Raw genomic sequence first — 19578 nt, forward strand, 5'->3', positions numbered from 1 at the left:
GTATTTTGTATTTTTTTTTTTTTTTTTTTTTTTTTTGGTTCAAGACATTTATTGAGCATTGCCAGGAATACACAGCGTCTCGCCAACAACCCGGAGGCCGGCCGCTATCAATGCACACAGAAATATAGATCACTTCCAACATGTATGTGTGTCAAAACAGTTTTACCAACAGTTCCATCCAAGTGGCAAGTGCAGCATCTTCACAGCTAAATAAATAAGTCTTGCATTTTGTAAACATGTAAATAACCATTTACATGTGCAGTGTCCAGCGAACTCAGGGATGACGGAGGGGGGGGGGGGGGCACACGGGCATCTAGACAGGCATATCCAATCACGGGAGGCACAGGGCTGGCAAAGTGGCAGAGTCATGAGGCCATAAAAGAGGGAGGGGTGAGCCATGGTAACGGGAGCAACGGGCCATTAGGCACCCGGGGCGTCGCTGAGGATGGTGTATCCCACAGAGGATCCTGAACTGGTGGGGCCGGGATGGGGGAAAGAAAGGGGTGAGGGGAAAGCGAGGGGTGAGGGGAAAGCGAGGGGGGAGGGGGGATGGGGAGGGGGGAGTGGAAGGGGGGGGGGGTGGGAAGGAAGGGAGCAGTATACACAACATATCATATACATCAGTCCAAGAGCTGTATCGCAAGACCGAAATAGCATCATCTAAGGGTCTCTACTTCTCACCTTCACTCGCTATCATCCTCGGGAGGAAGTGGGGGGGGGGAGGGGGAGGGGGAAAGCAGCAAACACATCCTGCCCAATACAGCAGTCCAGGCGCCACAGTGCAAGACCAAGAAACACCATCGAAGGACCCTTATCCCCCAACTTCAATTGCCATCGTCCTCGGGCGGGTCAGTGAGCAAGTAACATTGTAATGGGGCCCATATATCAGTAGGCCTAGAAGCAGGCGGCAATAGTTCGGAATAGGTATGCAATTGCTCCTGGCAGTACACCATATCACTCATCCAATCCTTAAATTTGGGCGCTCTTCCCCTCCCTCATCTACAGGCCACTCTACGTTTAGCAAGAAGCATAGCCAGTGCCACATATTTGCGGTGAGCCGCTTGGAGAGGTGCAACATATCCCAGAAGGGCCATTAATGGGGAGGGATCCACCGTCATGTGTACCATTTTGGAGAGGGCCTGAAATACCTGAGTCCAGTATGCATTCACTTCAGGACATCCCCACGCAAGGTGAAGGAAATCAGCCCCTGGGGCCCCACACCTGTCACAGGTATCTGTAGGCCTAAGCTGGAATCGGTGGAGGCGCGCTGGAGTGTGGTATAGCCTGTGTAGGAATTTATAGTGGATTATCCTAAAACGGCTGCTAGATGATATGCGCTCGGTTTGTTGTAAGCAAAATTCCCATTGTGTGTCCGTGAACGTCAAGGCTAGGTCCTGTTCCCATTTCCGCCTAGCGGGCAGAGCAGTGTATTTCGTGTTAGCCCGTACAGATTTATAGAGTGCGGACACCAGTTTAACAGGAAAGTCGTGAAGCAGCATGTTCTGTAAGGGAGGGAGCAACGGGGGCTCGCAGGGGAAATCAGGCGTGATAGCTTGCAGTCCGTGTCTGAGCCTGACATAATAAAACAAGTCCAGAGGTGTTGGGTGGATGCCCTCATATAAATGTTCCCTAGCCCGGAAGACGCCATTCATGTACAAGTCTCCCCACGTAGTGACACCAATTTTTCTCAATAATTTTTGAAAGCCAGCCTCTTGTAAAAGCGGCAGCTGCGGGTGATAGGCCAGCGGCAGTCTTGGTGCGTATAGGAAGTGCAGGTCCAGCTTAGACACAATAGAGCGCCATGCCGTCACCGTGCTCAACACAGTGGAAGGGGTCTTGTCCCGACCCTCAACCTGGGAGTAGAGCGCGCCTTCAATAGGGGTCGGATGCGCCAACCAGTGCTCAGCCGCCAGTTGAGGCATATATCTCTGCTGGCGCACCCAAAAGTACGCATAATGGGCCTGAGCAACTAGGTAATAAAGCTCAAAGTCCGGGATACCAAATCCCCCTTGCGAGAATGGCCGGATAAGGGTGTCCCATTTGAGTCTGGGCGTCTTACCACCCCACACTAGTCGGAGCAATTCTGAGCGTAGCAGTCGAAAGAAATGGGATCCGGGGTGGTATGGTATGTTCAAAAACAGGTACAAAAGTTGTGGGAGTATGACCATTTTGACCAATGAGGCACGGCCCGCCATGATTTTGGTTTGATGTATTTTTTACGCTAGCCATGAGTTCTAAGGCCCTCATCACAAGTTGGGTGGACTAGGTTGACGTATTTTCCACATGTGGTCAAATCCATTATCCCGGAGTGAGGTGTTTACCTTAGGTGGTAAATGCCTCATATTCTGAGTTTTCAACTTGAGTAGGAGGTATAACATGCAGAATTAGTTTTCAAAACAGAGACTTCTACTTTTTTCCCCAGGACTTTTTCCCATCCCTGATAAATACAACTTTATTTGTGCAGACATTATCATTTATCCCACGCTTGTAATGAGGGACCAAAGGTTGCCAGAGGCATAAGAGTTTTATTAGTGGCCGCAGAACATGATTTTCGGATTTGGGGGGTCCTGTATGATTTTCTTTTCATCAATACTGTACAGAAGTTGTTATTGGTAGCATTTAGAAGGACAGTTTTAAACAGTAGACATGTTGAAAGTTATAAATAGCCTTTATGACCGAGTAGTGGAGGAGACTTCCTAGCAGAACATTCGTTCTCTTGTGTTAATTGCAAAAATTATGATTCCCAGTATAGCCAACATCACATGATGGAAATAGATATATGAAAGTGCAATTTGGAAACTAATGAGTAACTTACATATTATACAGGAGCTCCAAGGATTCGTTTAATTATTCAAGATTGTTGTATATAGGATGCCAGTACCCCTGGATGTGCTTTTCATATTTATTCTTTGATAAAGCAGTTAAATTATGATAGACAGAGAAAACACTTAGTAGAAAAATTTACAGTTCTTCAGGAGCACTTTTCATGCATAATAGAAGCCAGCCTAAAACTTGATAAAATATTAGTCTGAGAGTACATTAATGGCAAAGGGGAGACCTGGTCTTAGTTCAAGAAGTGAGTTTTTAAATGTTACAAGAACTTCAGAAGAGTGGAGATCTGGTTCTTCCAACTTGGTGGTTTCTGTGTCCTTTTTGATTTCACAAATGTACTCTTTATCCAGGATCTGCGGAGATGCCCCCCATCAAGAGGTACATTGATTAGGTGCTGTTGAATCTCAGGCTCAACCTAGGCACTCTGTCATGCAATCCTGAGATCCCTTAGTCTCCTGAAATAATGAGGAGCCTGGTTATATTTCTTCAGATGTGGGGCTTTACAGGGGAAGCAACATCATTTGAACTTTATTCTTGCAGGAAGAAGTAGCCACTGCAGGACATCATAGTTTAGCCGCTTAACCTCGGCGGCAATTCTGCCGCAGTGCGGCTGTTTTATTGAATGGGCGGGGCCGCGTCAGCCAACGGACGTGCGCAGCACTATGGAGGTAGTGCTCGCGACAGCCGTTGGCCAACTGGCGCATCAATGCTATGTGATCAACTTGCTTTTTTTGTTGGTGACATGACCCCTTTCCTCCCATTGGCAAAGCCTTTCCAGAAATCATCTGAGGATTTATGACTTACTCTATTGAATTAGGACATTTGTTAAGTACCACTACCAAATAGGTCATGTGGCACAAGAGAATATGTTTTATGGTAGAAGCTCACTTCGTACACTTCACACGATCTCTAGGAATGTTTTACAGAAGTGTAAACTGATGTCACAGCACCACTTTGCTGAAAGCTTGGTGGTACAGGACAAACTTGATTACTTCTCCTGCTACACCCCCCCCCTATAAGGGGGCTAATAAGTTGACACCTTTGGGAAAAGGGTATTTTCTTCCACCAGCTTGGCTCACTGGTCTGCGAATGGCAGCTGCCCCTTGTGCCGCTATTTCCATGCTCTTTGGAATCTGGTGGTAAGTCCTCACAGATGTCCTAAAAGACCTATGACAGTCGTGAAGCGGCCAAGTTCACAATTTGCTGTGGCTTGGACACAGCTGGTTCCACCAGGTGGGCCATTGACACCAGCGTCACTATTCGTCACTACACCTGGCTGTGGTCAACTGTTTTTTCAGGCGATGTCCAATCACCCCTTATGAACCTGCCCTTTGACGGTAACCACCTGTTTGGGGACAAGGCGGCGGTACAAGGAGAGCATGGTCACAGCACACTCCCTGGGCATATCTGCCTCGCCAGCCACATCAGCCCTACCATCCCTTGTGCGACTCTGGCCCCAAAAAGGTGCACAGCAGTTTCGCAACCAACCCGGCTCGCGAGGTGTCTTCCAGGAGCCATGCAAAATGATATCAGGAAGTATTAAGCACAGTTTGCTTAGTCCCACGTTCCCACATGCTTTCTCCACTTCCCTTTCTCATCTGCAGTTGAGAAATCTTCCCACCAGCTGAGAACGGTAAAAACCCTGAACGTAAAAGTAGGGTAAAGGCGCTGTTAAGGGGACTGTGGCTCTTTGTTCCAGATGCTCAATTCCAGGATCCAGCATCGGGCATTGCAGCTCTAGGCACAGGCTCAGTAGAACTTCTGGGCAAAACTGTGCATCACTTCTGGATTAAGGTAACTTTATATTCCTGACAGACCCCGTGCCCCATACAAATTCTTTATCGTGTGCCACGACTCATTGCCCAGAGTATTCCGAGTCAATCTGTGGCTGAAAATATCTGGCCGTCGAGGGGCATGGGTGTGCTAACATCACTTACAGCCTGTGGTGTCATCAAGGTCTGTTGATGCCAATGTGTGTATTCAAAGATAAAGAACATGTTACCAGTGGAGCCAGTGACTGCTGCTTCTCCCCACTGCAGCTTGGTATCTCTGTCACCAGCTGCACCCTCGATAGGTACTGAATGGCTTCGAGGCGCAGTCTAGGGGCTTTTCCAAACATGACGAATTGTAAGGCAGCAATAACGTGAAATCTGATATTGGACATGTCTACATTTGTTGTACACTTTACTAAGTGCCTCAAAACATACGTCCAATGTTTGCTGCTTGTTAATTTACGATTTATCATGGGTTTGATGTAAAACAAAGCCAATTATTGATATGAGTCATAACTTTATTAGCTTGGACAGAATGAGATGTTCTGCATTCAGACATGACCTCATTCTTTCATGTCTTGCATTAGCAATTAAATGGCAGCGCGACCTCGAGTTAGACAAAGGAATTTTATGTTCCTTAGATCTTTCCGTCTCATTTAGATATTTCTACCCCCCCATTCCACCGGATCCAGCTTGGAGATTTTACTTTCAAAATGTTGTAGTTTTGGGCAAGCTAAATAAATATGTGCATTTAAGCCTTACCCTTCCACCCACGATTATTTAAAACCCTCGTCCTCCTAAGTCTGTCTTTGAATGTCAGTACCTAATTGTTCCTTTGATCTACAGGCTGACGTAAAGGCAGCCGTACGGAGTACAAAGTGGCCAGCTGGATTACGTGGCATCTAGGTATGTGAAAACGGAACCAAGTATGCGTAATCGGCCTCTTGAAAATGATGATTCCCTCCAGGCCCTTTCTACACAATAGCAGTTGTTACCCCGGAGATAGGTACATTTAAGAAAGACTTGCCTTGTGCTTTCAGGTAGTCGTATGGTGCAAGCAGTAGTGCGCCACATCATGCCAGACGTTCACATGTCCTCTGCATCTCCTATGTTTTTTAGAGTTTTTATTTTCACATCCATTTTCCCTTGCCCACACAGTGGTAGGAGGATGCCTGATTTAGCTGTACTCTAGTTGTACATTCTGGATACGGTATTTACCCATGTGTAGGAAGCTGGTTCTGGACATAGTATACCACTAGGTGGTTATACAGTGCACAACGTCCAGAGGAGCCCCAGAAGAGTGCAGGGCTCAATGTAAACCAAAGGGCTCTATTAGTGGTAGTGTGGGCAAGCAGCCTTAGGCTTAACACAGAGGAGTGTAAGACATTTATTGCACACGCATTGACCAATAATGGACACACTACTTAAAAAGGAGACTCACACCAATTTTAGAAAAATAAGCTTTGCTTGAAATTTGTTTAAAGTTCAAGATCGTCACAAAACGTTTAGTATGTTTTTCAGGAAAGATACTTTAGTCTTTTAAAGTCGTCAATTTTAAACCATTTCAATGTTACCCTACTGCAGAAAACAACAATGCGGTTTTAAGGGTAAGTCCCCAATTTACAGTTCCAGGCTTCAGGGGTTAAGGTCAGCAGAGGGCAAGGTTCAGGAAAGCACAAAGTCCTCACCACCAGCGACACAGGGGCGGGCGGGTGCAAAAGTCAAACTCAGTGATAGGCCCAATGTGTTTCAATGGAGGCTGGGGATGCTTGGATCTACACTGCTTGCAGGTAGGTAAATCGGTTGCAGGGGCCAAGAACAGGGGGTTAGAGCAAGCACAGGGGAGGCCACAAAGCGGCACCAAACATACACCACCTGCGGCACAGGGGCGTCCGGGTGCAGGGTGCAAACACAGCATCAGGCGCCCAATGTTCTTTAATGGAAAAAGTTGGTTAGACAATCAGGCTGCAGGTATCGCACCGGAGGCTGCAGGAGGAAGACCAACGACAGCAGAGGTAAGTTGAGGTGTTGAGATCATAGGGGCACCATCGGTTCAGCTCATCAAGGCCCAGGGTCTTCTGGTGCAGGGGTGTCCTTAGACGTCAGATTATTCTCACCAAAGCCGGTCGTGGTGGGGGCCTCTGAATTCAGTCGACAGGCGTCGTTGTGGAGTCCAGGAGGGGTCAGCCAGCACTAGACTTGAGGTTGGTAGACCACCTGGACATGAGCCAGAGGAGGCGCAGGGTGCAGAGTGGGCAGGACCCGCTGATCATGAGGGCACAGGAGTCCTTTGTGTAGATTGCTTGGGGACAGATCTTCAGTCCTCGAGAGTGTCTGGTCTTTGTCAAAGGGCAGGCAGTCTTCCTTGGGTTCTGGAAGTCGCTGCCTGCAGGACAGGCATTGTGTTCTTTCGCATGATCTTTGAAACTGGAGACAGGCCAGTAGGGCTTTGACCAACTCAGTTGGCATCTTCAGGCTTTGCTGCACGGCATCTTCTTAGCTTGGCAGGAACTAGTTTCCAGATATGGGGGAGCCACCTGAATACTAAGTTTAGGGGCATTTTAGGGACGTAGCAGGTAGGGCCAATGGGCACCTTACCTGGGTGACTAAACCCTCAATTATCCCACCCTCCTGTGGGAGGGGGCATAGTCCTAGCCCTGATTAGAGGGGTCTCCCCATCTTCAAGATTGTGGGGACTGTCCTCCCAGGATGTGCATTGTTTCTGGTCCCAGAGAGCAGTGGTTGTGGACCCAGGGGTTTGGTGGTGGCAGGCTGCCTACAGCCAGTCTGTGACCACACCAGGGATAGTAGGTTTTCAGGGGCACCTCTGAGGTGCCCTCTGAGTACATGGTTCAGTGAATCCCTCAATGGCATCAGCGTAGGTTTATTGAGAGTAGTAGTTTGGTACCAAACAATCCTGGTTTCAGAGAAGCTATCATGGTGCTAGGGAACTCGAGTTGTCGCTTTTCCAGCCCACTTACTATCCCTGGCTCATGGAGATATGCCCACACCTGTGGTATAGTGCACCCTGCCTTAGGGCAGGAAGGCCTGCTAGCGGGTGACTTACCTATACCTTAGGCAGTGCAAGTTGGCATGGCAGACAGACAGTGTGCCATGTCGATTTTGTTTGCACCAGGCCATGCATGCTGCAGTGGCAGTCTGCAGGGTCTGGTTGAGGGGTCCCTAGGGGATCCTCTTCAGTCCCAATGCCCTAGGTACCCAGGTACCATTTGTGGTTGAAGGGACAACTGTAGAATAGTTTAGGGAAGAAGCACTGGCACAGGAGGCCTGGTTGGCAGGTACTCTGTGCACTGCAATTGAAACCACATCAAATACCAGGCAAAAAGTGGGGAATAACCAAGGAAAAAGAGGCACTTTCTCACACCAAGTTTATATAGTTCATTTGGGGTGCAGTGAGGGTACTGCTCTCTTCCTATATTGATAACAGGACTTCAGATAGTGCCAAGAGCCTTGTGGTAGACGTCTTAGACGGTCACAGCATTTAACCTGCATAACGTTGCATATCTCCTGCTGCTGTTTCTACTATTCACCTGGCTATTTGTATGTGCTGCTCCCTTAACAGATTTGCTGTCCGTTACCTTGAATGCTTTCTAACATGCTGTACTTTGATTCCTGACTACCCCTTTTCCTTTCAGGTGTTCACTTTGACGTTCTATGCGCTCATCTACTTGCACTACATCAGTGACACCCTCTTCTACTAAATCAGTCTGTCCATTACATTTTATTACTATATATTTCAGAGAGGACTCCTGTCATTACAGCTTAGCTATAGTCTTCCATGTTGATTTCTCAGTGTGTTAGGCGGCCCTATTTGTTTTAACACCAACCTGTATGTGGGCTGGTATGAGCTCACTTCCACTGGCATGTTGAGTAAATCCTTGCTACTAACTTATTATCACAATTAAGAATAATTAAAGCACAGACATGTTTATGGCTGCTGTTGAAACAATTTCCAGATCTGATTCTGGCTGGTCATAAATAATACCTAAACATTCCTTTAGCACATCTGCCCATATCCTCTACTAGCACTATCAGCATATGAGAACTGAAGGCTAGCTTTCTACCCCTAAGGTTGTACTATTCATTAGCACCACCACATACTTATTCTTTTGGGATAAAAGGTGGTTGGCCTGCAGAGTTGGTACATGAACGGATATGACCTGCAAGTCCAGGCACACTGCCCACTTCTCCGGATCCAAAACCAGCAGGACCCATTGAATGCCAGTTGTGTAGACAGCAGTGGATTTGGCCCTTTAGTGGCCATAATAAGCTGATGGATGGGAAATTAAAAGGACTTGGCTGCAGTGGCACAGGGCAAGGGGGGACTGCTGCTGGTGTTGGTGACATCTTCCACTGGCAATGCTCCTGTTCCTGCCACATGGAGCCACAAAAATGATTAATGATTTTAACGGCCTCTGATAAAAGACTTGGCCCCTTGAATATCCTCAGAACTTTCAGTATTGTTATTGGAATTGGCAAGTGGGGGAAAGCAACCCCACGGATGAAACCATACTGGTGCAATCCTAAAGCTTTCTAGAGCAAAATTGGCTTCCTCACCAAATAATAAAGCCCTAGTCAAATGGCATGTCCATAAGTGAGGCTTTGATGTCCCTGACGCCCATATAGGCATTGCCTTGCCAATTCAATCGGTGGTATCCAAGACGGATATCAAAATATACTTCACTGTATACTGACCGTATGTGTAAAGACATTTCGTAAGTCTTTAGGTAAAGTGGGCAAAGTCTCACTTGTCCTAATCCAGAAGATGTGAATGTAGCAACCCAAGAGACAAACTGCATACAGGGATTGGAGTGCTAGGCTATGCGGAAAAACTTCTATAATGTCCATTTTCTTAGATTCCCTGTTTGAAGGGGCAGTGGGAAAATGAATATGAGTTCGGATTTACTTTGCACGTGGAGGCCTGAACAATAAGACTCTCAGGAGTAGTTTACTAACTCAGGAAAGCTTGCATCACCCAGTGTAGGCATGTGCTGGTTAGCAATCTGGCAACTCACTTGCAGGATTGAGTAAGAGTTAGACGAAGCTGCCATAAAGGGATTCAGTGAAGGCTTCACTAAATGGCAATAAGGGCTCTGAAGTAGAGGGCTCAGGTTACAGGATGTCGGTCAGAATGTTGGCCTTCGCTCCACTATAAGGAGCTGCAAATCTACTAGCTTTGTGCTACACAAAAGTAGCACTCTTCCACAGGGGCTCCTAAGGGGCAATTAAATTGTGTTTATGGTTATGTATCCAAACTACTGGTATTTTGCTGGTTAAGGTACAAAGCAGCAACACTGTAAGGGGGTGGAATCTGAGTCAAAAGTCGAAGCCAGAGCCAGATTATTTGAGGCTCCAACTGAGACCTCCCTGGAGCGGTAGGGTCAAGAAGGTGAAGTGTCCCATTTGAACTTTTTCTGTTTCCTTTTTTACTTGTCTCTCAACTTAGTTTTGAATTTATCTGAAGATGGTGAATAGAAACGGGACAGGAATATATAGCCTCCTGACTTGAAGCAAGATTGTGACCCCATTTCTTTCTCAGTGATATAGATTAGGTTCTTGCTCCCAGATGGCCTTTGGATGCATCAGGGAGCTTTTGTCACATGACTTTAACTCATGCTTTGTGACAGAGCACCAAAGACTGGTGTTGTACCAGTCCTGCCCCACAACCACCACCAACTCCACTCCCCATACTGCTCATTTGTAAAGAAGTGGTCTCTAGATACTGTTGGTGCTGCAAAGGGATGCAAACCTTCCTCTCAAAAGCCAGTGTAACCAACCAAACCCATGATCCTCTTTAGTGACATGCCTGGATGATGATGTGTATTTCTATATTTTGCCAGGCAAATAATTTGAGGTGTTTTTGTAGGACTCGGGTGATGAGATTCTGTGATTCACCCCCATTGCAAAGAAGTCTACAGAGGAATTTTGTAAGGGACCATTGACTGCCAGTTCCATGAAATGCTTGGACTACTTGAGTGGAGCTGCTAGCATAATTATTCTGAGAAAGTATCTAAACATCAGGGTTCTTCCTAAATGGGGACAAGACATCTGGGTGTACCCCACTGTGTTTGAACAGCCTTGGAGGCTTGTTTGAGAACCACCTGTTTGCTAAAGTTTCAGAGGAAAACAAATCCCAGCCAGGCCATAGGGCCCCAAAATTGCTGCTGATAGTGGATGATTCAAATACTGGAATACTGACACATTGTTTCTCCATAGCAAGACATAGCCATTCACTGTTTTATGCAAGCAACCAAACATGTCAACAAGAAACCATTCATCTGAGTAATCTTCTCTTCAGTGCCCCAATAGATTTAGTGGTCAGTTTATCATACTTTAAATTCTTCAATCCCTTTTGCGAGGGCGGGGGCAGGGGGGGGCTGCTTTTGTGAATTTTCAGTTCGGCCTGAATGCCACTTGCTAAACCTATGCTTCAAAACGTCGCTAGAAAAGCAGATATTTGCGATGAGGAGATTCAGAGTGTCACTGGTGTTGTAGGGTGCTCTATACAAGAGCTGCACTCCACCTAAACCTGGGAACTACCCAGAATTCCTTGCTGCTATCCAAATCACTCCTCCCGGCAGGGGCACCACAGCACAATGAGGATAACAGCAAAGGGGGGCTACTCTTTTCACTGTGCTCATGGAATATCAGCGGCCTACTTCAAAAAACCCTAAACAAAGACACCATGGCTTTCCTGGGGGAACATGTGGCAATTGCCCTACAGGAAACCTGGGAACCAGAGGGCTGCCCTATAGAAGGAGTTATCGAATATCGGAAACCGGCACTTAGGGACAGCCGCTTCGGCCACCTCAAAGACGGGCTGTCCACATACATATCCAATAACCTAAAAGGCAAATTCAGTCAATTTTACTTGAAAGAAGACTGGCTACTGGGGGTCAAAATTAATCTGCGGAGCAGACAGCGATTGCTCTTACTTATAAATGTGTACATTAACCCCAACACCCGCACAAAAAAAGACCACCTGGCCAGACTCTGCGAAATTATGAATGATATAGTCACAAAATATCCCAATTATCACAGGGGACTTTAACACAAACCTATTTCAGGGGAACACAGCAGACTCAGAAGGACCCAATATGACCAGTATTATTGAGGCTATCCCCCAATCCAAACCTCCTGTGCAAGTTTCCAATATATTAGGCGAGGTCACCGTGATGAGACTCTACAACGCAGGTTACCTGGTGGTGAATGGAAGATCGGCCAGCGACTCCCCTCCAAACTGGACCTGGTCAAATGGAAGAACAAAGTCCTACCTGGACTTCACTATTTGCAATTCGGAATTCCTGTTTAATCTGGATAGCTTCTCCGTCCTGCCAAGGTCCGAAAGCGATCACAGGCCGTTGGTTGTCTCCTTCACCACAAATGTAGTTCTCCATAAAAAGGCACCATTTACCTACAAAGGAATACATTCCGATAATTTAAAACGCCTGAAATGGAGTGAGTCCATTTGTCAGAGTATCTTAAGAACAAGCAAGGACTTTATCATGTATGTTCCAGATCAAGCGGCTTCCCCAACAGTAATATGGTCGCAGTTATGCGCACATCTGATCAGTATTTACCCAGTGACAAGGCAGGGCCCAAATCGCACCCCACCAGTAGGAGCAACAGCCCTCCCCATCATAAAAACACTAAAAAGAACGAGAAACAACGCACTGAGGTTGCTATCAAAATTTCCAGGGAACAGCAGCTTTCTCGTTACATACCGTTACGCCCAAAAGGCACTTAGGAGGGCAGTTACTAAAGAGAAAAAGGCCCAGAAATCTCAATTCTGGGTCAAACTGGTATGGGAACTCAAGGAAATTCTGGTCACTTGTCAACTGCACCGATCCAAACATAACATCGTTTTGATCAGCGAACATTCAGGAAGCAGACTGGATTTCATACTTAACAGAGCATTTCCAGGCACAAGACCATCTTGACCGCCCTGGATTAACACGGGTTTTTGACACTGGCACGGGCGTAGCACCGAATACCCCACCCGGTTTAATGCAGGGGCTTACCCCACTTGATGAATTGTCTGAAGAAAGAGTAGCTAAAGCACTGACAAAAAGGAGACAAGACGGAGCACCGGGCCCGAATGGCCTGCCACAAAGGCTATTCAAGTCCGACGTCTCCTTCTGGTCTATGGTGCTATCAAACCTCTTTAATTATACCCTGAGCTCTCAAATAATTTGGGATTCTTGGAGAGGTGCTATCATTCATCCTATCTATAAAGCTGGAGCACGAGGCAACCCGAACAATTACAGATTAATCGCCCTGCTAGATATAGAGGCAAAGCACTTTGCAGGCCTCATTTTGGAGGATCTTAGACAATGGGCAAAGGACAACAATCTGATTCCCCTGAATCAAACAGGGTTTGTTGCCAAATCAGGTACAATGACAAATCTATTGACAATCTCTACCATCATTGACAAAGCTCTTTCAAACTCCAGGTCGATTTTTTTGCTGCTTTGTCGACTTCAAAGCAGCATTTGACAGGGTACCCAGGACAGCACTCTGGCAAAAACTGAGGCAGTGGGGAATTCCAGACAACATCCTGAATCCAATCATCCTGCTGTATTCCAATACATGGGTTCGAGTGAAGTTAGGGTCTGGCTCGCATCTCTCCCGGAAAATCTCGACCTTTCGTGGTGTCAAACAGGGATGCGTGCTGGACCCCCTCCTCTTCAACCTATTCATTGCTGACCTGTCAAGCACTCTAGAGAATGTAATCAGCCATCCACCCAAAGTAGGAGGTACAGCATTATGCAATCTCTTGTATGCCGACGACCTGGCACTGTTCAGTCTCACCAGAGTGGGGCTACAAAGACTCCTTGATGCCTTAATGCAATACACGGCCAACAACCAGTTAGAAATTAATATGAAAAAAAACATGATTGTCCCGTTTGGCAAAAAACGCTACGGCGGTGGAGGCTGGTCAATAGATAAAGAAAGCCTCTCAATTGGCCAATCTTACAAATACTTAGGGGTCCATTTGGACTCCAGGGGCAGTTTCACCAAACGGAACACTGTGATTGCAGCCAAGGCTACAGCTTTATTGGTATCCTTGGCTAAGCTATCGAGGAGACTTTCAGGCCCCACTGTCTTGCCCTTACTGGAAGTGCTTAGAGCAAAGATCGGGCCCACACTTTCGTATGGCATAGAGATTTTTAAGGGCAAAATGAATAATACCTTAAATAAACTTACAACCAAACTCTACAAGAAATTGCTTCATCTGCCGAGTTCTTCCTCGCCAGCACAGGTCAGACTAGAGCTGGGCTTAATTAATTATGAAGCCTCCAATGAGGGCTCATATCTTAAGCTGATCCACAAATTAAGACAGGCAGAAGCAGGTACCCTGAAATTCCTAGTCTGGAAGGAAATCAGTGTGAACAACCCGGGGGGATCATTTGGCCGCCTCCTAAATGACCACATTCAACAAATGTCTGCTGCAGATCTCTGGGCTCTTAATCCAAGCCAGACTGTCTTTAAAAACACAATTAAACAAGCATTTGCAATGCAATAGGTCTCGCAATTGTGAGATTTGGAGCTATTGGCATTGCAAATGACAATGTCTTATTTTTGCTTTTCTTTTTAAAACATAACGCATTTAAAATTCCTTTTATCTATCTGATTTGATCATTAATACATAAGTAAAAGGCATCATCATTTACATTGCCAATAGCTCAAAGTATTGATCATTTCTTCAATCTCTGCCAGAAACACAGAACAACCTCAACCCTAAATGTGTATCTGCCCCTCTGAATGGCCCTGTCAGATGTATTGTACATTCTACTTGTGTATCACTGTATGTATGTGTGTGTTAGTGTGAGGACGTTTGTGCGTATCTGCGTGTAGTAGATGGTAGGTATATGTATGTGTGTGTGAGTGTGTCTTTGTGTGTGTGTCTGGGTACGTGTAATGTGTATTTGTGTTTTTGGGCGCGTGCTTTGGTATATATGCGAGTTTTTGTTTTTGTGTATGTCTGAGTTTGTGTGCCTGTGTATATGTGTGTGTAATATCGGAGTAAGCTTAATTGTGTACTATGTGTATGTGAATGTAACCATGTGTTAGGTTGTGTACTAGTGTGTGTAAGTGGAAGTGTATGTGTGTGTGTCTCTCTCCAAGTCCTTTATGCACTGGGTTGCCTCGGCTGACTTTTCCTATGCAACACCAATACATCAATAAAAGACTGTATGTTAAATCAGCACTAGTGGTACAGACTTACAGTGCGGGCGAGTGGAAGGGGCAGGGTGGGCAGCCAAAAGCATGCTGTGTACAGTGTGGTAAGTCAGTGTGAACCCGTGTCTGCAGCAGAGAGAGCCTCCTGCGCACCGCCATGTTTGCAAGCCCTCGCCACTGATGTTGTTACCACACAGCCCCCAAATAAGCCGCCTTAGAAATATTCATAACATGCAGCATCTTTACTGTACATAATTGAAAAACAAAAAATGAAAATATCATAATGTCTTTGATAGGACGCATGGCCGTTATTGTGTGACACTCAATAAAGTTTGTTTAAAAAAAAAAAACTCGGATCTTAACGAGAGTAAAAAACTAAGACTGTCAGAAAGTATATGGAAACAGAACCCCTCTAGGATGCACCTCTCACTTCTAAGAACTGCACGGCTCTCCTATAAGAAACACATCTTTAGAGAAAAAGACACTTTTGTTTTTTTTTGCTACCATCTTAACTGCGCTAAGAAGAGATCCATGGAGCTCTTCAACATAATTAAATAACAAACTACCCTTACTTCCCCACACGAAACAGACACCAATGAACGCTGTGAAGAAATTGCTATCTTCACTGATAAAGTTGCAAAAATTGAGTGATCCATTATCCAAGTCACAAATCTGAAATCCCTACCAACCTTCTCCTCTGACTGAAAATCCTCCACGGAAGCTCCCCCTCAAGACTTAACTAATGACCTAAAACTAATGTCAACTATGATTTCCTTCAACTGAAAAACAATGCTAATTGATTTAATTTCAAACCTATGACAGAAAATGAAGTCTTCCATATAATTAAGAACTTGATGCCCCAATACCACACCCCACACTACTGACTCCCTCCCTTCCATAATAGTACAGTACCTCAACCATATCATCTCCTCGTTCTAGACTAAAATCATCAACGCATCTCTTTCCTCAGGCCGTGCTCCTGACTCTCCCAACTAGGCCAAATCACACCCATACTTAAAAAACCACTGTCAGACCCCAATGCCCTCAATAACCTCAGACCTATCACCAACCTCCCATTCCTAGCCAAAACAATGGAGAAGTGCGTCCTACTACAACTCAATCAATATATAGATGAATTCAACCTCGGTGGCACCTTCCAATCAAGATTCAGGAAAGACTGTAGCACAGTAACTGCTATGTTCACTATCTCTGACATTCCCAGATCCTTAGATGAAGGTGACACCTTCCTCCTAATCCTACTTGAGTTATCTGCTGCTGTTCGTCAGTAAATCACCCAGCATTGCTCGAGACACTCAAGAACCGCACTGGTATTAATGACACAATTCTGAGATGGTTCACACCTTACCTGCAACATAGCTCACAACAAATAAAAATCAACAACTGTCTCAAAACCTACACTAGTTTCACATGATGTTTCCCAAGGCTCAATTCTCTCCCCATCCCTTTTCAATCTCTTCATAGAACCCCTCACTGTTTTTCTGAACCAAGCAGGAATCAAATACCACCTATATGCTGATGACACCCAACCCAACTCAAATTAAATCACCCAGTAACATCCTACATTTGAATTCCACACTAATAAGATACAAACTTGGCATAACACCAACCACTTAAAGTTGAACGCGAATGACACTGAATTAAAACTTTTCTCCCCAAAAAACAATCCAAGAATGGCTAAAGAATGTGAATGCTTTAAGTTGTTCTCACACACTGTCTAACTCCATAAAGTCCTTGGGCATCTCCCTGAACAGTAACATGTCAATGAGCGTGCACGTCAACAACTCAGCCAAAAGAGTGCTTTACACACTAATACATCCCCCCCAAATACTCTTGATTCCTCAGGTTCTGATGAAGGTCTGCCTCGACTGGGCCCAAGTAATTTTCAATGCCCAGGATTGGCCAAGAAGAATGTGGTATGTGGACTTCTGCACTTTTCCACATGTCCTGTGACTTCCATTCAGGCTGAACCTTCTCTCCTAGTCAGGGGGATTGTTCTCCGCTCCAATCTCCGAGGCCTCCACCTCCATGCTTTGAGTTTGAACAGGGGCATCGGAGTTCCTTTCAGCTACCATTGGAGTTAGTTGGCATCATCTTGTCAGCATGGCATCTCTCCACCAAATCCATTTACTCTAGCAGATGGAGCATCTTTGTTGCATGGTGTCCAGACAATAACAAGGATCCCATGCAGGCCAGGCTGTTACAGATCCTGCAATATGCACTTTACCTTTCGCAGAGGGGGTTGTGTGATCGACAACGGTAAAGTGGTATTTCACTAAGTTGTCAGCATTCCTCTGCCTACCAGATCAGCTATCCCTTTTCAAATCCCCATTGTCTTGCATTTTCTGAAAGGGTTAACAAATATGCACCTGCCAACCCATTTTGATGTGACCTAGTGGGACCTTAATGTAGTTTTGACTTTTCTTATGGAGACTCCGTTTTAACCCCTCCATAGTAGAATGATGACTCTAAAATCTGCAGTCTTGGTTGTTTTAACTTCAGCTAGGTGTGTGAGTGAGTTACAAGCGCTTAGTCACCGTCCCCCTTTTACCCTGACAAATTGGTGTTGCGAACCAGGGCTGCTTTCCTGCCCAAAGTGGTAGCACCGTTCCACCTGAGCAGTCCATCACCCTTCCAATTTGTTTCCTCTACCTCATCCCACTAAGGAGGAGGAGAGATTGCATGTGTTGGCTCTCGGGCATGTGGTCAATCATTACCTGACCCACACCAAGGACATAACCTGGATGACCAGCTCTTCAGTCAATACTGTAATGCCAAAAAAGGAAAAGCTGTGCAGAAAAATACCATTTCGTATTGGATTATTCTCTGCATCAAGATCTGCTACGCTTTGGCCAAGAAGGGATCAGAGCCCGTTCCACCAGGGCCAAATCGCCACCTTTGCACTTGCCAGAGGTGTTCCAGTTGCAGAGATCTGCTAGACAGCGACGTGAGTGTCCCTACCCATCTTTTCCAAACATTGCGTCCTGGATTCTGAGGTGCTTAGGGACAGCCACTTTGCCAGATCTGTTATGTGGGATTTCCTTGTCTAGCGATCCATCAACCCTCCTTCAGGGGCAGGTTATTGCGTTGTCCGGCGAGGAATCTGCAGGTAGAAATATCCACCAGAAGAAAAAGTTACTTACCTGCAGTGACAATCTATCTGATGGATACTCTGTCTACCTGTAGATTCCCCACTGACCCGCCCATCTCACCGTTTGATGGATGTGTTATTGGGAGAGGTTTGAAGATCAGTTTTTGTTTTGGTACTGCACTACTCTGTCAATGTTATTCCGTCTGCTTGCCTTAAAGGCTTGGAAAAAATGGATGGAAACTGATGTTGTGCTGGAGTGGGCATTATATGGCTTCGGTGATACCACTTCTGGAGTCATTATGAAGCTAGCGCTCCCCTATCGGTGAGGCGAGTACCTTGAAGTTTTGTGGATGCTTGGGAGACGTTCTACAGCTGAGGAATATGCAGGTAGACCGAGTATACACCAGGAAGATAATTAACACAGGTAACTTTCTTTTTCTTACGGTCACAGTTGTACAGGCACTACACCAAAAGCTCTGGGCTCTGTTCTTGGAGAGTTTGAAACTGGAAGGCTGCATAGGATAGATAGTTGGCCGGAGATAGATGGATAGATTTAACGAGTTCCCAAATTGTTTCAATTTGCTGAACTTGATCGGTTACACATGGTTTTCAAATAGAAGTTTTTCTGTAAATTTTAACCCGTTAACTGTCGTGGTGGAACACTGTTCTACGTCTGGTACTGATAAAATGACCCTGAGTTAGCAAAGAAAGCTTCGAGCTTTCACTACTCCATATTATTGTGAAATGCTGTTAAGTACATTTGTTTTGGCATTATGATAAAAGCTACATAATCGTATGGTAGAGTTGTTTTTGTAAAGCCTTTCTATGGAAGGAAACATTTTATGTTAACTTTGTCTTTCCTATCCCTTTTTTGCAGTGTTCATAATTGCATTAGACATTTGAAATATCTATCAAAATGCTTTTAGTTTTAAACACCAGCTGTTCTGTCTTAATTCTTTGCAGGCATCTTTCATGGAAAGGGATTCGTATTCGAGTGAGGATTTAAAGGAGTTTATCAAGTCACATCTGGATAATTCTTCTACTGAGATGCAGCTGGATTATGCTCGGCATTTAAAAGCAGAACTGTGTAAATGACGGAAGTACCCGCCATTGAAAGTAACATTTTAAAAAAAGAAGAACGTGCCAACAACTTGTTTAACTCTCGCACCAAGGAAATGCAGCTACTTCGCTACTGTATATTTTTAATTGGAGAAAGTGATGGACTGTACATAATGATGACCGACAGACCAGTTGCAGCTACATTTGTGGACCAAAGGCATGTTACATGTCTGTGCTCCACGAAACATTGTAATATTTTTGCATATGTTATAAAGGAATAAGTAAACAAAGTATGTTCAAATTATTCCTTTCTCATTCAAGCGCCTAGCTTTTCAACCATGACTGTATCGTGTTTAAAGAAGTAACAGCATATACATGTTTTACATGTATTATTCAGATATCATTATGGGGAACACTTCCAAAGCCCCAGGCAGGAATCCCCGATCAGTTTCAGTCACCTGAACCCTAACAAGTGTAAATCATTTTTGGGCCAACCACAGGCAACTTAAACTGTCTAGCAGAACATGCCACTACGTTGTTATTTTTGTACATAGAGGGGGCTTCAGACGAGTATTTCTCTTTCACAATCAGGCTGTTTAGTGT

At 45.3% G+C, this 19578-nt stretch overlaps 1 protein-coding gene across 1 annotated transcript in view; it reads left to right on the top strand.

Annotated features, from left to right (window-relative positions):
• The window catches only part of NOC3L (NOC3 like DNA replication regulator), a 493023-nt gene extending 473758 nt beyond the window's left edge, over positions 1-19265 (top strand). Inside the window, exon 21 of the mRNA XM_078643385.1 lies at positions 18880-19265. Coding sequence (XP_078499511.1) covers positions 18880-19011 — 132 coding nt within the window. The 3' untranslated portion in view covers positions 19012-19265. The remainder of the gene's footprint in view (positions 1-18879) is intronic.
• The last annotated feature ends 313 nt before the right edge of the window (positions 19266-19578 follow it).

Source organism: Lissotriton helveticus, chromosome 5_1, assembly GCF_964261635.1.
Source record: "Lissotriton helveticus chromosome 5_1, aLisHel1.1, whole genome shotgun sequence".
Taxonomy (NCBI): domain Eukaryota; kingdom Metazoa; phylum Chordata; class Amphibia; order Caudata; family Salamandridae; genus Lissotriton; species Lissotriton helveticus.